This window comes from Gavialis gangeticus, unplaced genomic scaffold (assembly GCF_001723915.1).
Source record: "Gavialis gangeticus isolate Ggan-Ray unplaced genomic scaffold, GavGan_comp1, whole genome shotgun sequence".
Lineage (NCBI taxonomy): Eukaryota > Metazoa > Chordata > Crocodylia > Gavialidae > Gavialis > Gavialis gangeticus.
This window is the reverse complement of record NW_017729033.1, coordinates 69053624-69072533: the sequence shown is the minus strand read 5'-3', so window position 1 is coordinate 69072533 and position 18910 is coordinate 69053624. Positions and strand designations below refer to the sequence as shown.

General features: G+C 41.2%; 1 protein-coding gene across 5 annotated transcripts in view; it reads left to right on the top strand.

The window, feature by feature from the left end:
- FRYL (FRY like transcription coactivator) overlaps positions 1-18910 on the top strand; it is a 376409-nt gene that overhangs the window by 226167 nt on the left and 131332 nt on the right. For 4 of the 5 annotated variants that reach the window (XM_019525974.1, XM_019525975.1, XM_019525976.1 and 1 more), the window contains 10 exons: positions 1945-2037; positions 2425-2523; positions 4644-4745; positions 7380-7424; positions 9870-9973; positions 10477-10585; positions 12411-12497; positions 14645-14816; positions 15529-15661; positions 15970-16077. In XM_019525974.1, coding sequence (XP_019381519.1) covers positions 1945-2037; positions 2425-2523; positions 4644-4745; positions 7380-7424; positions 9870-9973; positions 10477-10585; positions 12411-12497; positions 14645-14816; positions 15529-15661; positions 15970-16077 — 1052 coding nt within the window. The remainder of the gene's footprint in view (positions 1-1944; positions 2038-2424; positions 2524-4643; positions 4746-7379; positions 7425-9869; positions 9974-10476; positions 10586-12410; positions 12498-14644; positions 14817-15528; positions 15662-15969; positions 16078-18910) is intronic. The other variant, XM_019525973.1, reaches the window with a different exon arrangement.

Genomic DNA, 18910 nt, shown 5'->3' with positions numbered 1-18910 from the left:
TTTGCCCCAGGAGGCCCCCTTCCCGTTGTAGCCTGGGGCACTGGGCATGGCCCCAGCCTCAACCCCCCCCCCCCAGCATCCATGCAGCGTGCAGGATGTTTCTTTGGGGCTGGGCTGGGACTGCCTCAGTTTGCAGCTTGTACAGAGCCTGCTGTCATGGAGCAAAGGAGAGGGGCAGGTGAGGGGGTCAAAGGCTGCATGAGAGGGAGAAAGGGGGCAGGCGCTGCACACGGGGGATTGAGAGGGGTGCAGGGAGGTGAGACAGAGACCAGCAGCAGTTGTGGCTACAGTTCCAACTCTTGGTAGGAGCTGCAGCCCAAGTTGCAGCAGCCTCCTGCCCCCTCCCCTCTGCCCACTGCCCTTGTACTTGATTCTAAGACAAGGGGTTTTTCCCCCTGTGTTAAATGGTGGGGTGGGGGGGAGTACGTACCTTGTCTGGTAGAAGCACAATCTGAGACTTTACGGCTGCTTTTCATCAACAGATTTCTTTCATCAATTTATCAGAGTGCAAGTACAAAGACCTCTTGGTACTCTTTTACTCTTGGTATCTTTAATGACCTCATATATAAAGACCTTTTTAAGAATACAGTATTAGTAACTGAGAACTTGTTTAAAACTAATGTTATATTTTTGGTAGTCAATTACTGGTTTAAGTTGTAATCCTGGCGAAGACTTACATACATACATGTAAGTGCTTGCAGTGGATTTAGGATTGACTCAAGTCTTTAAACATGATACAGTCCCTCACTCTCAGGGCACGACTGTCCCATAGGCATCCTCCCACATGTCAGTCCAACGCTAATATAAACAGGGTCCATAAAGGGTTAACTTACAGGTCTACATCCTCTTCAGCCTCTGAGAAGGTTCCTTTTCAACTTGAGAAGCTCCTTCCTCACTTCATTCTTTTCTCTCAAGCTGTCTGTGACTCCCTGATGTGGTGCTGCTGCTCCCAGTCTCAGCACCTGGGTCTTTTCCCAGATCCTGAGAGTCCCTGGTCTGGTATTGCAGCTTCTGGCCAGGACACTCTCTCTCTCTCTCCCCCCCGCCTCCCCCTTTTGTCTGCCTGTCTTTCTGGCTTCCCCTGCCTACAAGCCTTTTGACTTCCTGTGGCTGCTTCTCTCTCTCACCTGGTCCAGTCCCCTTGAGCAGCCTGTAATTGATGTTACTGCTCGCAGCTAGGCTGGAGCCTCTGGCCTTACAGAAGGCCTTTCACAGTGCCTTCTTAAGGAGCTGAAAATTTGGACCATAACAAGACAATTCCTGTAGTATGAAAGTGTAGGAGGGACCAGGGATTTTAGGGTAGGCTGAACAAAGGTAGGGTCTGTTGCCAAAATCTGGGATATGGGGGCAGTGCTTGGGATGCATTTCAGCAGTTTGGACCAAGTGTTGGCCACATTAATCCTGTACCCTCCTGACTTTACTCACCCTGCCACTCGAGGTGGGTCTTGATCCAACCCATGGGAGCCCCTAGGGTCCGGATCTTGCCTGAGGGACCAAACCAGTTTGACACCCGTGCTTTAGGTTTCCTTTGGAGTGTTGTGTGCGCACACATTTTCTCCTCTAAATGGTGTTACCAGTTATTGACAATAAATCAGGTTGAAAAATTAAACCACTACATAAATGTTAGTTTGGTTTTGTTTTGTTTTTTTACCTTGCAAATTGCTAGTAATGATAGAAAGACAACCGCTTTTTTCAGAAGCTTTAAAATAATCATTGCAGAAAATGATCCCTTCTGTTATCTGTTAATAAGTGATAAGTAATTGCTACTGAGATATTTCCTTTTCAGTTTTCAAAAACTTGTGGGAGTACTGCGAATAGTTCTACAATATTGCTGGAGAAACTTTTGTTTGTTACATTTTAATTTTGACTAGTTGTCATCTACTGTCTTACATAGATATTTTTATGCAACTGAAAATCCTTTTTTTTAAACTCTTCATTATAAAGGAATGTGCTCAGTACTTCTTGGAAGTAAAAGATAAAGACATAAAACATGCACTTGCTGGTTTGTTTGTGGAAATTCTCATCCCTGTGGCTGCTGTAAGTATGTCTTGAAGAAAAAAATACCCCAAACTCCTTAAAATGTATATTGTGCAAAAACTTGGTGTTGACTAATGATAAAATAGTTTAATTTACTACTTTAACTTGCTTTAAGTGTGGGAATTCAGGTGACATGTTTCTAACGCTCCTTAGTTGCAACATTTTCATCATTTTGCTAGATGTTGTGCTGTATGGCACAATTGTATTTCATGTACTGTTAATACGTCTCAGATGGAAGGACTTGAATATCTCCTCACTAATCTTAAAGGTGATCTAAATGCCTTTAACTGTCTTAAGTGCACGCAGTTGTTCTTAACATTGTTCTTAATTGCATCTTAACATTGTTCTTTATATGTCTTTGTACTTATGTATATTTATTTCCATTAGGCTGTTAAAAATGAAGTCAATGTACCATGTTTGAAAAACTTTGTGGAGATGCTCTATCAGACTACCTTTGAATTGAGCTCAAGAAAGAAGCACTCACTGGTATTTAAGAAATATTTCAACTCTTGACTTGACTGACTTATTTTATGGTTTTAGACAAATGATTTGCCTTAGAAATATTGCGTGTTCTTTAAATTGAATCCTGCCCTCTTATGAGGCACAAGAATTAGTGTCATATAGTTTATGCTAAACCTGCCCCATCTTTAATCTCAGTCTTACAGTTTAGGGCGAAGTACAGACAGTCAAAAAGCCCCAGATTGAATTGAATCAGTCTTTGCAGGTTAATCTAAGATGCAGAGATTAAACTGAGAAGCAGGGAACAGACATTCACTTTTGATTCAGGAATTGCAGACACATGCCTGCAGTGGCTTAGGCCATAAGTCAGGGAGGGGGCTAAAGCACACCTCCCAGCCTACAAGCCACTGCCAAAGGGAGAGGACTGAAGCTTCAAGGCTTTTCTCCCCACCCTCTGCTCCAACGGAGGGAGTGTGACTAGGCTCCAGCCCTGGGCTAGCATACTGGAAGTTGGGATTTTAGATCCCGTCCCTGGCATACACAGCCCCATGGGGTCTTCCTGGATGGGGGGACAGTGCCTGCCAGGGTTCTGCCTCCTCCTCTCCAATCCCTGCTTGAGGCTGCCAGGCTGGGGAGGGGATGGGTGGAGAAAAAGGTTATTGGCACTGAATGGATAAAAGCTTGAACAAGAATAGTCCTTTTTCTGATGCAAGCATGTATTGAGCACAGTAATTTGCAAACTCAAGCACACAACAAAAAACAACCAAAAGTCTTTGCCTAAGCTAAGATACAGCCCAATAAACACAGCGAGAGCACACACAGCTTAGTCTGAGTTAAAATGTAAACCAAGAAGACAAGAGAAATCCTTGCATAAGTCTCCTTACAGGCAGGTATTCAGAAAGTCCTTGGGAATCAGCATGTGGTCTTAGGTGTTGTAGTAGAGATCCCAGTGCTCACAGGTGGCAGGGGACCAGTCCCTCCAGCCCCGGTTCCCCAGCCTCTTCCTCCTCCCCCATGGCCTGGGGGAGCTGAAGGGAATTACACCCCCTCCCTTATCAACTGCTTTCCTGCCTCAGTCTCTGCCAGAGTTGGGTGGGGGTGGAGTCTGCTGGTCTCCTGCCATTTTATAATGTAAACGTAGTTCTGTGCTTTCTTTGGTCACACCAGCACACTGAGCCAGGGGATGGGGGATTAAATTCCCTCAGACTTCAGACCCCAGCTGGCGTTTTGCATGGGGGGTCGGGCAGTCCCCCTCAGGCTGTTGCCCACCTGTACCCTGCGTCCTACTCAAGCAGAGAGCAAGGGGTGTGGCCAACACTGAGCTTGGGGGGGGGGGAATTAAAGCCCCTCCCAGACCCCAGCTGCAGTTTGCCTGGGGCAGTGGGGGAATAGTCCTTCTCAGGTTGTTCATCGCTGCCCCCTCACTCCAGTGGGGCAAAGTCTGGTAGGGGCTGCTTTTCCCACCCCCCCGGCCAATTCCTCCAGCAGACCCAGCTGTGGTCCCCAGCTGGATTTCTCATCTCCACCCCCTTGTCAGCCAGCCCTCACTGCTCCAGCTAAGGGGCAAAGGGGTGGGACCAATCCTTCTCTCTGGAGTGGACAGCACAGCCCAGCCCAGGGCTGTTTCTTCTTCATTTTCATGTATGGGAACTTTTAGTGGAGTGAATTCCTATATTAGGATTCCAAGAATAAAGGAACTGCTGTCATTCTTACTTACAGCCAGAGTGATGTAGGATCACTATCGAAGTAAGCATTGAGAAGGTAGTTTAGCATTTTTTTAAATTCAGAAGCACTTGCATTATTCTTATTATTTAACTACACTGTATTGCTCTCCCTTAAATCTCGTGTTATATCAAAATGGCTGTAATTGACATTAGCTTTTATAATAAGAACTAGTATATATTCTGCTCAATAACTTATTACATGTTAACAGATCTTATGGTACACCAGCAAACAAAGCTCAGTGTTGTTCCAGTACTTACAAACTATATTAAATTAAATTTATTTTATGCTGAAAGTAGACCAGAAAACAAGGCAATATTATTGATGATCCAAACCTGTCTCAGGTTTTACTAAGATGATTGTTTTGTCCCTGCATGTATTTCTCAAAGAGCAATTTGATCAATTCTTTTTTCCCCCCTACTCAGGCTTTGTATCCATTGATCACCTGCCTGTTGTGTGTGAGTCAGAAACAATTTTTTTTAAATAACTGGCACATTTTCCTGCAGAACTGTTTGTCACATTTAAAGGTAAGAATCATTCTCAGTTCAGGAACTGTAAATCAATAGCAGTTTCTTACAATTGCAATATTTTAATACCAAATGAAGTTACTACTTGTTTAAAGGACACTGTGAAATAATTGCAACGTTGAAGTTTTCTGTGAGGTTTTATGTGGTACCGATGTTGGCATGGCACGGTAAAAGAAATGTAACAACTAACTCCTTTCTGCTGTCTTTACATTAGCTTCACTGGTTTGTCTGCACAGCTCTGTCAGTAGTATCTGTAGTAAATGCTATTCTAGAACCAACAGAGCAACATGGAAGCAGCTTCCAGCTCCCAGCCCCAGCCAACTCCATTCCAGCTGGAAGCTGTGCTCACATCAGGACATGAGGAGCTAAGAGAAGCAGTGGCAGTGTGGGTGCAGCTCCCAGTGCATGACTTAGGCGAGTGTGCAAAAAAAGCCTCATGCTGCTGATATGTTGCCATGGCTGTCTGGCCTGCACCAGAATGGAGCAAAGTTGTTCTGGCCTGCACCTTGAAAAAAGTTGCCAGTCCCTGTTGCAGAGGGCAGTTAACCTTTCATATATGCTGTCAGTTATGCATGTTTTCAGTATTAAACTTAGTGTTCCTTTAACTCCCCCCAGTACTTGATAGAATTCTAAACACTACTTGTTTGATCTAATATACAAATCACTGATACTTGGAAAATGTGTGTCCTCTTGTTAATTAAATTATTTAATATTATACAATGTTTTATCAATTTTGATTAAAGTTCATGATTCCATTTAATATCTTGATTTAGATATTTTAATACAATTGTGTGTTCCACGTCAGCATTTTTAATGGTTTTCTGCATTTAACAGTTTCCAAATGGTGTCTACATGCTGCTTATTTAAAAATTTGTAAATCCATGATGAAAGCTGCCAAAATGAAATACCGATTTTTTACTCTGTGAAGGGTCATTTGTTTTCATGACATCTTTCATACTTTTCTGTTGCTTGTTGGTTTTTTGTATATTTTTCATCTAACATATTTGCAATGTCTGCTTTGATTTCTGTTTTATTAATTTTGCTTATTACATTAAATCAGTTTTTTTTTTTAATTCTTTACATGCTGAGAACTAGATTTTTCTGGCTTAATGTCCATTGCTGACAATGGACTCATTAAAACTATCAGTGCCAAGGAGTTTAATTAGTAATTGCACAGCATGCACTTAATATTTTGGATAGTTTTGTTAGATACTAACAGCTTAACACATTTACCTTTGGGCTCTATTCAGCAGAAATTTTATAGATAAGCTTCTGCAGAATGTTGTGGTTTGGGCTATTATGCACTGATTTAGCAGGATATGTAAGTAGAGTGTGGAATCATTCAACCTGCACTACTCTCTTTTGGTGTATCTGGCTTTTGACTGGGAGTTCACTGGAGTGAATCATTAAAACTATAGCCCAACTATATTTCTGTTTCACTATGGCTAAATTTGTGCCTCTGCCTTTTGGAGATGATTAAAATGCATGCAGTGTATAATGAGTAATCCCTTTACTTTTTGAAGCTATGAATTGCCCAGTAAGTTCCTCTCTCAAGTTCTCACTCCCTTATTTTTATCTGATCTCCTGATGATAACATTTATATTTGTGTGAATTTACCAAGTTATATGCACAATACTAAAGATTGTTTACCCATTTGTTCTAGGTGTCCCTCACATCTTTTAAATTATAATGGTCAACATTACAGTTTTAGCAGGTTATGTCTGAGCACCAGTGGGGGCAGGGTAAACTAGGTAAATTAAAGACCAAAACAATAATATTTTCAAACCACTGATTTATTCTTACAAACTTGCTTCTCATAAGCTAGGGAAAAACATGGGCTTTGCAATGTGCCTTAAAGGTTAGAACTTTTGGGCTATTTCACACCGGACATGGGCATTCCAGTACTGAGGTGTTGTCACAGAAAGCACCCTATCAGCAATCTCTCTTTCTTCTGCTGCTCCAGTTTAAGAATGTCCAATGATTAAACCTGGGACAGTATAGCACAGAGAAACTAGTGGTCTCTTAGGTATATTCTGTAGCTAGAAGCTAGATCCCAGGACATCTAGGGCTTAGGGCAATAGCAATAACTTCCAATTCTGTCTGTGCAGAAAGTCAGTGGAAATTAAGAATACAGAAATATATATATATCTCTGTGATTTTTTTTTTTTCCCCCCCTACACAAGTACTTCCCTGAATCAGTGTAGTAGTCTGCAACCATGATGATAAAAAGTGGTTAAAACTATAGTGATCTGCTCTGGCCACTTTTTTAGTAAACTCATCACAAGATAAGCAGGTTCCTTAAGTATGGGGATAGGGGAGTTTGTTACCTCTGCTGACCATTAGGGGGAGGAAGATTTCTAGGTTCTCCCTAAATGGAAAAAGGATGTCATGTAGAAGAAAATGATGACAGAAAACACTTTTTTTTGCCTTATGGAATTAATATTAATGTCCACTGCAAACAAGCCATGGTATTTGAAGGAGCATTCACTGCCGTTGTCAGCAAAACTGTATTTCTACTGAATAGAGTCCCTAGAATACAGCTATATGTTGTTTTGTGCTTTTTTTCATCTAACATGCATGTGCCTCCCATTCTCATGTTTGTTATGTTTTGCTGTTTCACATTGCTTTATTTAGATGCCATCTAACAACAGTATCAGAAAACAAATAGAAACACTGCAGGTGAGTTAAGATGTTGTAATAACTCAGTGAAAAGTTGCTTTGTCTCCTGTAATTGCACTATTTTGTTTTTGTGTTCTTTGTTGCATTCTGTGTTTTGTTTGGTTCTGTACAGCTGCCTTAAGCACTATCAAGAAGCAACAGCTCAAAACATAACTAATCTGGTCAGAGCTTTTTTCCCTGAAGGACAAAGGGAGAAAGTTTGACAAATGGTCTAGTACCAATTGATCTGAGAGAAGATAGATTTGTGAGACTGAGCAACAATTTTGCAGCACAGTTTATTGATAAGTGCATGTTTATAGTAGGGAATAAAATACCTACATTAGACATTTGGTTATTTCTGTTTCATGTATTACAAATAAAAATGTTTTGCCTGTGAGCAGACTTGGAAGCCTATTTCACAATAAAAATGTGGAACTAATGTAATATGATAATTTGCAGAAGAACTAACTTGAAAGACTTTGACACTGTTGGTTTTGCAGGTTTTAAAAAGTAGAAATTGTTTTAGTTCAGAAGAAAAGTGTAATTTCAGTATTTAAAAGTACTTTTTTCAGTAAGTGACTACATTTGACTCGCATGGAAAAAATACTGTTTTTGTTTCTTGCCTTCACTGAGATATTTTGTACCATTGACTCATTTTAACGTGTCACGTAAGACCAGTGTATATTTGCTGTCTTTTGGGGGGTTTTTGATTTGGTAATACTTTGGTAAGATTTCTTGACAGTTTATGTCATACCCTGCTGGTATATTAACCAAGAAGATTATTAGGGAATAACACATTTATCTTTGCAAAAAAATAACTGAACAAAGTATTCCAAGTAAGACCCTAACATGTATTAGATAAAACTGGAATGTGTCAGGATTTTAAGTCCAGATTTAAGGAGAAGAAACTGTAGTTCTATTGTGTAAGCATTATTGACGTTTTGCCATAATTTATTGTAATTAGAATTAAAACCTATTTCCTCCAAGCATATGTGTTGGTTTGCCATCTGCTTATAGGAAAGTGATGAAAGTGTAAAAAGGCTTAGCAATAAAAGAAAATGATTGAGATTGACTTGGATTTTTCAGTGTTGCCTTTATAAACATGCTACCCTTTTAATTATGAATGCTTATTAATTCTACAGATACAATGTTAGCAGATGCACAACTTGTCTGCTGTTCCTGCAAAAAGGAAATCTTGATCTTAACTGGTTGGAAATAGCTACAACAAGTTAAATCTCCTCAGATATCAATAATAGAGAGATTTGGAACATTGTTCATCAGCTATTTGAATCTCTGCTTCCTTTCTCCTAACCTGCTCATTAGAAGCCAGTAATAAGTTTTTCTTAACTTCTAACTTCACCTTCCTTTTAAAATGGTAGTTTCTTTAAATATTATACTCAAGAACTTTATTGCCATTCATGAGGGAAATTCAAGATAGTGTATTTTTGCTAAAGACTTTGACTGTATAACAATGAATAGACAGACTTGTTTCAGTGAACATGAGGATCTACTGTCTCTTGAAGTAAATGTTGGTAAAAGTGAAAACTGTGTTATCTGTTATATACACTGAGCTTAATTCAAGTTCCTCCTTTAAAACACACTTTTTCAATGAAGCCTATATATCCTGTATTTCTCTTCAAGAAAACGTTAAAAATTACAGTCTCTCTACTATGCGAGTTAAGCAGAATGATACATGATCTTATTGCTTGTAATTGTTATGTTCCAACCTTTTTTAATCCACATCTTCTTTCCATGGTTCTGATGGGAAGCCATATCTATTATTTGTTTGTTCAGTTCCATGAACATTCTCTGAAAGAACTTCAGGGCCTGGGTCTCTGTTGGGAGAGACAGCTTTCCTTGTAACTCGTGTAGTCTTAGAATGGAATCCAGGCAAGATAGAATTCTTTAGCTTTAAGCCAAGGTTCAAAGGGTAAGGGTTCCCTTGAGCAGAATGAGAGAACTAATAATAGGGACAGGAGATCTTTGCAGGCAGAAATCCTGAGAGTCAAGGTCAAGAGAAAAAGGACAGAACAAACTTCAGTCATGTTAAGTCAGCAATAAAGTCAAACTGTAGGAGCAGGTTTGGACACCAGCCCTGTATTTGAACTGTGCTTTGTGAGCATAAGGACAGCTATACTCATTTTCAACAGCATTGTAGGCATAAGAAGAAGAAATCGAGGCAGTAAATTCCTGAGGCTCATCTCACAGGAAGGATCAACTTACTCCTTTGCTCTCAAACTGACAGAATCATGGAAAATAATCTGAAGTTTGTATTTAAATGCATACAGTAATGGAAATATATTTTAATTAAGTTGATATTTCAAATATTTAATACATCAGACTTCTTTTTTAAAATTATTTAAAATTAACTTCAAAATACTAGAATTTTCTCTAGTGAATAAAGTAAGGCTTTTGGGTGAGTATTTCAATGGTGGATACTAACCGCGTTTTAAATTTGTTTTACAGAATAAAGATCCAAAAATGTCTCGAGTTGCACTGGAATCTCTCTACAGATTATTGTGGGTTTATGTTATAAGAATAAAATGTGAAAGCAACACTGTAACGCAAAGGTACGTACACTTTACACAAAAGTATGTTACAATTTATAATTTATTTAAAAATTATTTTTAATTATATAAAGAGTAATTTAAATTGACACGGATCTGGACGGGCTAGTAGAATGGTCAGTTGAATAGAGAGCCTATCTTAATAGTGGAGACCAGCAGAACTTGCTTTATTGAACATACAAAAATAAAATCTAGGACAGCATATGATACAAAAGCATTGGGGGGGGGATGCTTTCCAATAGAAATGAAGGAGGCACAAAACCTAACTGAGTTTCCAAGTAGAAGTTGATAACTTTTATAAAAGAGACTATATGATATGGTTGCCTGAAATTGCAGGGGATCTGGGTTTGATGACTTGAGAGGTCATTTTTAATCCTGTTTAGCTATATAGTATTGTGGAACAAAAACTCCAACTTAATTATAAAATACCTATCTTTATTAAAGAAAAAATATCTTTTTCTCAGAAGTTGGATTTGTTAGTAATGTTTGTTTCTAAATCCCTATAGCCGTCTCATGAGCATTGTATCAGCACTTTTTCCAAAAGGCTCACGTAGTGTGGTCCCTCGAGACACGCCTCTAAATATATTTGTGAAGATTATTCAGTTCATTGCTCAGGTAAGATCTCTTTGAAAGAAGCTTAAAAAGACAAATTTATACTTGGAGCAGTTACGCTGAAATTAGCAGAGGTACATCAGGAATAAAATTGATACATAAACCTAAAAGTAATTACAATTAACGATCGGCTATTTATGAACAATGGCAGTTACGAAAACTGAAAACCATTTTCCTGTGACCTAAATTACAGTTAAGTCTGAACATGATTTAGTTTAAACTGAAAGACTCCTGATGGCCCTTCCTATTTTGTGTGGTGAGATGTTGCTACATGCATTTATAATGTACCATGGTATTTGAGCAGTAACATATATAATTTTTTAGATTGGAACACTGTGGCAGCACACTGTTGGTGTCTGCCACTTTAAAGGCCAGAAGGCAGCAGCCAGCAGGTGCCTGATTAGGGCAGCCATTTTAGATTCAGGACTGCCCATAAAATGAGGGTAGTTCTGCTGCAGGAGGCCAGGCAACAACATCACCTGGCCGGAGGGCTGCTGATATCATCTGGAGGTAAGGGAGGAGCTGTAGGGGATGGGCAGGAGGCTCCTGGTCCTGGGCATGACCTAAAACTTCACCCTGCCAGGAGTGGGTGGCCTGGTGGGGCTCCCAGTAGTGTGGGAGCCCCCAGGAAATGCCAGGCCAGTTACCACCCCAGTGAAAGGCAGGTCAGGGCGCCTTAACCCCTAGCCCCCACAGTCGGGTGGGTTACCCTTTGTTTTGGAGGGACAAGAGAGTGGACCCTCGGAGAGAGGAAAGGGACATAAACTCAATGCCTGTCTGAACTTCCCCTGACTGGACCATGCTGGGCCCAGGACCGGAAGGGTCAAGAGGCTGGGGGCCCACCATGAGGAACGCGCAAGAGGTGAGGGCCTGGGGTTCCGACTGGCCTGGAGGTGGGCCAGGGCTAGAGAGCCGAGGGTCCCGGTGGGGTGACCACACCCGGAAGGGGAAGCGGGTCAGGGAGCTATGCTGCCCAATATGAAGGTGGATGAGAGACCACTTGATGAGAGGGTTCCAGGTTGGGGTTCAATCAGGAGGATTGTGGGGCCTAGTGTAGGGGCCAGTGATAGTGAGAACATAGTGATGCCATCTGCGAGCCTTGGGCTGCGGTGAAGGGAAGGAAAGGAGCCGCAGATAGTGCCCCCTGGCATCAGGGCAGAAAATGGGCAGCCTCCTGCTTGATTAACATCTATTAACTAATTAACATCAAGGCATGGCAGGTGAGAATGCGAGAGGTTAGCCCAGGAACAGGTGGGGGGGCTGCAGGGAAAGCAGCCCTGAACAGGCCCCATGTTACAAACACCAATAGGCATTATTAAAGTATGAAATATACAGGCTGTCAATTTTGGGTAGTAACATGGTACCTATCACTATAGTATGTGGCTGCTTCCTGATCTTTCATGTAATGGACCTCCTACAACACTCTTGTTGAGAGGTTAGGTGGGGCGGACCCCTCATCTCTTAACAAAATTACATTCTTAGCCATTGGATTATTCTTCCTTTCCTTTGGGACCACCTCTTAAAAAAAAAAAAAAAAAAAAAAAAAGTTTGTTATCACATAGGAGCTCTGTGACGGAGCCAGGGATCAAATTTAATCCTCCAGCACAGTGTTCAGATACATTAATGATGAGATAATCCCTTTACTTCCTGCAGTTCACTGAGTCACTAACTACCATTCCTGACTTTTGAGGGATTATAAACCAAGAGGAATATTTTTAAAAACTTTTTTAGCTATTTATAGGCTAGCAAGACATTAGGCTTCTTGTGTGGGTGCTGAAGTTATCCATGTGAATACAAAGAGAATCTGATGTCATGTTTTTCTTCATAGGAACGTTTGGATTTTGCAATGAAAGAAATAATATTTGATCTTCTCAGTGTTGGAAAATCACCTAAAACATTCACTATTAACCCAGAGGTAAAATCATTTGAAGATTTTTGTGACTGAGCATTGTCTATGTTACTGTGACATTATTCATTGCAGAGAAATGTGTAAAGAGCTAAAGACAGGTATTCAGTAGGGCTGTGTGAAACTTTGGTAGCTGATTCGATTTGGAGGAGATTCGGCCCCATTTGGGGACCAAATCTCCAAAGCCAAATAGAATTGGGAGACCAAGTAAAAGCTTTAAATCGATTCAGAGCATCTAAATCAATTCAGAAAAGCCTCGGAAAAGATTCAGCCAATTTGCAGATTCGGCCATAGACTAAACAGGCAGCTGACAGTGCCTCCAGCTGGTAAGTTGGTTGGGGAAGGGCATGGGGGAGGGAGGGATTGGAGCTGGGGCTGGGACAAGCTGTCCAGCCCGGGGGGGTGGGAGGTGTGGGATGTGGGCGCAGCAGCGCTGGGAGTGGGGGCTCTGCCCTGCTGCTGCTTGCTCAGCCAGGGCAGGGTGGGGGCAGGAATGTGGGCATGGTTTGCTCCAGGTGGAATGGGGCAAGCGGCAGCAGGGCATAGCCCCCGCAGCTCCTCTCACTGGGGCAGAGGCAGGCACAACCAGAGGAGTTGCGGTAGAAGCCCCCATGGCTACCTGCCCAGCCCGGCCTCCTGGCACTTAAAAAAGCCCTGCATTCACGAGCTATAGCAGGAGTGATTCGGGGCTCATGGCAGAGTTGCCCCTGCACACCACGGGGCAGTGGAGCCCAGCTGCACTCAGCCCCAGTGGCCCCAGCTCCCAGACAGCATATGGCGCCCTGCCAAGCCGTGCTGCATCTGTGCTATGGGGCAGCTGCCACACAGGTTTTTTATTAAGTGCCAGGACTAGGCTGGGGCCAAGCAGGGCAGCCATGGTGGCTTCTCCCATGGCTCCCCACACCTGGGCAGAGGCAGGCACAGCCAGAGGAGCCACCCAGCTGTGTCTGCCTCTTCCCGGCCAATCCAAATCTGTTCAAATCAGCACCGGGTCTTCCGAAGCTGATTCGGCTGAATTGATTCAGGACAGTGATCTGAATATCCAAATCCACTGTCCTCTGAATCGGCTGAATCTGAACCGAATACTTCCCTATTCACACAAGTCTAGTATTCAGCATGTTATAACAGGGTAGAAGAACTGGGAACCTCCATATGTGGATGTGGAATCACAGAACCAAGGGTGCAGCCACCCTTCCTTTTGGCAATATAATGTATGCACAGTGAAAAGAGCTCATTGCACGCGTGACATACTGGTGGTGTGGCTGTGGCTGCTACCCTCCACTGTGATCTTGGATGCCAGTGAACTCTGCTGGAGCTCGCCCTATGCTCTGAGCTCTACAAGCTCACTGGCATGTGGCCTACTGGAGTCTCTGCTTTTAGCTCTGAAACCTGCTGCTATTAGCTCCACCCCCTCAATTCAGCAGCAAGGGAAGGGAGGCAACGAGTGGCTGGCCTCCATCAAAGCAGGAGCTGTTGTTGCTGCTGCTACTGCTACTGCTTCTCATCCCGTCCTTTTCCTTGCTGCTGAAGTAAGTTGGGGTTGAGGAGGTGGGAGGGGAGTAATAAACAGCTGTAGGCTCCAGAGCTGCTTGAAAGCAGGAACTCTGGGCACACCAGCTTGTAAACTCATAAGGGGACCCACAGGAGCTCTGGAAAGCTCACTACACATGTAACACACAGCCAAAGTGGGCAGGAGAGGGAGGCGTGCATGTGTGTGCACATGTGTGAACATGTGTTTGTGTGACTGTGGTACTGCGCCCCTTCGGGATCCGTCCCTCTAAGCCTTAATGTATTCACTGAGGTAAATGTGGTTATTCCCTATGATCCTAGCCCAAAGAAACATTTTCATACAGTGCACAGCATCTATACTATGCAAAACTTTGAAAAGATAATTGCTTATTTCTGTGTGATTGTTGCCATGTTTGAGGAGCAGAGAAGGGAGACAATCCTGCTTAAAGGGGGTACAATAGTGACTTTCTCAGAAAAAAAAAAGGGGGGGGGCAGAGGTTATAATGAGTAGCTAAGCAAAAAATGAAATGTGTGAATAGTTAAACAAGATAGGAAATGTGACTGGAATTTTTTATAATTTCTCCTGTTTTTGTTTGGTGTTTTGTTTTGTTTTTTAACAACTCTTCCCTCTCTCTCCTCAAATAAAGAGGATGAATGTAGGCCTCAGAGTCTTCCTGGTGATAGCAGATAGTTTGCAGCAGAAAGATGGTGAACCACCAATGCCAACAACAGGAGTCGTTCTTCCCTCAGGAAACACTCTGCGTGTAAAGAAAATTTTTCTTAATAAAACTTTGACAGATGAAGAAGCAAAAGTTATAGGTCTGTGGTATTCTTTCATAAGTGTCTAGTTGGCTTAAATTCATGTATACGTACTTGCTTATATTAAAACTATAAATTTGTATTCCATATTTACTTGTCATTAAAAAAAAAATCAGGTGTGTGTAATGGTAATGAGGTTAAAAATGTTCATAGTATATTAGAAATGTATGAAATCTGGTGCAAGAGACCACATCCTTAGCTATCTAGCTGCTTTGCACTTTATGGATAGCACAAAGCAGCCCAAAACCTATCCTAGTATGGTTACTCGGCCGTTTCCAGGGATATAAGGACTGATTGGGGTTGGAACTGTTGTTTTCTGTTATTTCCTTGCTAATAAAATAGTCTCTAAATGACCATTCCTGCATGTATAATTTAAGAGCAGAGCAGACATTGAGCTGTCTTTGAGTTACTGTTGAGGGCCAGGTTGTCATCAAGACTGAAGAAATAGGAGAGCTAAATGCCATTTCATTCCACTTAGTTTCTCACATTCCTCCAAGAATAATTATTTACCTTTATATAATAATATAGTTTATTATTTTGAAGTGAAGATATTTGTGCAATAATTCAGTTAAGAAATTGGATATTTAAATACTTATCCTTCGTACAGTAAGATACCTGTTTTAACTTAAAGAACTATCAAATATGGCATATAACTAAGTTGAAAATAACATTTTAAAGTTGAAAGGTGATGCCGAACTCTTTGACTTTTCAGGAATGTCAATATACTACCCTCAAGTCAGAAAAGCACTAGATAGCATTCTTAGACATCTGGACAAAGAAGTTGGGAGGCCAATGTGCATGACTAGTGTGCAGATGTCCAATAAGGAACCTGAGGATATGATTACGTATGTATCATATTATGATTTAATCATAATTATTGCCATATCCTTGTAATTAATTTCTGTGTCTTAATGAAATATAGCGATAACTTCATCGGTGCTGTAACATTTTCCTTTTTATTTTGATGATAAAATCTGCCATCAAAAGTACTAAATTAAACTGCAAATCAGTTCAATTATGCTGCTGCTGATGATAATGCAGTATTATTATTAAAAACTTTAATTTGTTACCTGGGCTTTGAACGGAGCTTTGAAACATTTGGGGATGCATTGCTGCAAGTAGGCTTCCTTTTTAACTTTTCTTTGGTGCATAGGGGTGAGAGAAAACCCAAGATTGATTTGTTCAGAACTTGTATTGCTGCTATCCCAAGATTGATTCCAGATGGCATGAGCAGGACTGATCTCATTGAATTGCTAGCAAGGTAAGTAAAAGAATGCCTTCCTTTCAAAAGTTTGACTAACTTTATCCCAACTATACATTTGTCCAATAAAAGATAACACCCTAAAAATATTTGCTTCTCATATAGTTCCTGGATCATTACTCTAACTGTTGTACCTAGATGTCTTTTAAAAAAGCTATATGTATAATTTCAGTCCCAAGGCCAAAAATATAGTAAATGTATTAGCCTGTAGTATTCCATTAAAAGTGTTATTTTTCCTCACTTGGCAGACAAAACGGTAGAAAAGAACTTAATCTCATTTTAAAAACACCTGAAAGATAGGATCTTGCACAGAAGAACAGACTTTTAAAGAGAGAACATTTACAGAAAACTAGAAGTTTATATTTCAGTTCCTCTGCTTTTTAGCTATGACTTTTTCTCATCGCTATCTTTTTCTTTTGTTGGTTACACTGTGAAAACATTCTCTTGTTTGACATCATCAGATCTATCAAAGTATAGCCGCAGAGTTGAGAAGGGCTTGAATTTTGTTTCTTCTGCTTTGTTTCTCTTTCTTTTCTTCCTTAGCTAACCCCTCTTTACCTGTATTCTTCCATTTTTTCATTTCCCTGAAGTGAAGAGGGTATGAGTGCCACCCACAGCTGATTTTTCTGCCTCAATTATTTATCAGGGCTTATGATTCTGACCATAAATTGCATCCAGCTGGAGGGCTTGGTGGCCATGTGGCATGGCTACTCGTGGTGGGGTAGCTCCTATAAAATACCACACTGTTGCAGCCTCCTGAGTAAGACAAATGTAGGGCACCTCAAAACCCTAGCCCCTACTGCCTTGTGGCTACTCCTTGGTTGGAGAAAGTCTAAGGCACATCACTGTGACAGAAACATGCCCTCACTGAGGAGTTAGGCAGTCAGCAACAGATACTGTTGCAGTTACTGTTTTGTCTGCTAACAGAAGTTATCTTGCTGGAATCCTCTGATCCTTGCTGACTTCCTGCCCCTGGGGCAGAGGGCTGGACTTGATGATCCTCTGGGGTCCCTTCCAGCCCGAATGTCTATGAAATCTATAAAGTTGCAACCATTGAGGCATTGAACGTTTGGACTCGGCATGGCCTTTGGACTCTGTCTCAATGGTCTAAAGACGGAACAGTAGGTCTAGGGCAGCCTCCACTCCTTCATACTCTTGCCTAGGTGTATGCACTGAAGGTTTTGGTGTGATAGACTAGGTGCATACACTGTAATCCAGAGGATTGACAGTTGCCAACACTGATGTAGCTGAATGAGGGATTTGCGCTGTAGGCAGGGGGAATGTTTATGTATGAAGTAGAACAAAAATTACCTTCCCATAATCAATGTTTTTGTTCTGCATATATTGAAAAAGACGAGGAAGAAGAAAAATTTAGCTCCGCTGATCAGGAAGTACCTGGAACTAGTAGGAGGGAGGATGTGTAAGGGTGGCTGCAAGGGAGCAGGAATAAGGTCTTAAAGTAGGTCTTAAAAACCCACATCTTGGGGATCTAAAAGTGTTGGAAGGACTCCATTATAGTCTGTGGCCATGGAACAAAATTTTAGAGATATTCAGTGGAGTATGAAGTCTAAGTGGAACAATGGGTTGCTTTGTGAGACAGGTAAAAACTGTAAAACGCACCTATGACTTAGTGTCTCTGTCAGTGGTGTTTTTTTTAAACGGCCCCTGGATGAAAAAAGGCCATGACACAATTTCTTTTGCCTTGTGCTTTATCCACTGTCACATGGCTTCTAGTACTTCACTGAAATCCTGAAAATGTCACACTTATAGTCTGTCCTAAATAGTCCAGCTATACATAGGATGGAGCAGCAGCACAGTTTATCTAAATAATGAAATTGTCTCTGTGGGTGGAGTTGAGCATTATCATGAAGAAGCAGCACCTCGGACACCTCTGCTGGGATGGGCTCTTTGCATGTAATGTACCAGTTTCTTCACAGTCTTGACATAGAACTCTGAGTTTATTGTAGTTCACTTGGGCAAGGCATCATCAAGAACAGCTTCCACGTCCATGACCTACTTACAGGATAAAAGTTAGAAGGCATTACTTGCCGATGGACTCTTGTATAATATTAGGATATATGTTGTTGTTCATCAGTGGAAAAAGGCCATTGACAGAAAAGGAGACTATGTCTGGCACGTGCCCAAGTTAAGCCAAATTTGCACAAAAGTATAACTATCTTGATTTTAGTCTTAAAAAGTAACTTCTAATGCCTATTCAGAAGTCTGAAGTATTTGCAGGCATTGCTTAGTCGCATACAAAAGTTTGCCCACCTGAAATTGTGGTCCTTTCTCTTCAAAATTACTTGATTTCACCCTTAATTATTTAAATGTTATTGCTCTACTCTGCTGTGGTAGGAGCATATATTGTTAAATAGTCTGCTTGGGGGCTATGTATGTGGATGGGCAAAAAATTGAAAGATGAACTTCAGCATTGACAAGTACAAGCTAATGTACATGGGGAAAATATTCTCAGTTATACTCAGTGTTTGGTTGTGAATTAGCTGTTATGACTCAAAAGTGACTTTGGGGTTGTTGTAGATAGTTCTCTAAAAACATCAGCTAAAGTGTAGTTGTGACCAAAAAAAAATATTGGGCATCGTTAAGAATAGAACTGAAAACAAAATGGAAAATATAATTGTGCAATTTCACAAATCCATGGGGCACCTATGACTTCAATACTGTGTGCTGTTCTGCTCTCTGCACCTCAAAAAAGCATGTAGTAGAAATAGAAAAGTTACAGAGAAGGGCAACCAAAATGATCATGGACCTGGAGTAGTTGCCATACCAGGAAAGACTTAAAAAAAAAAAAAAAAAAAAAAAAAAACAAAGACCC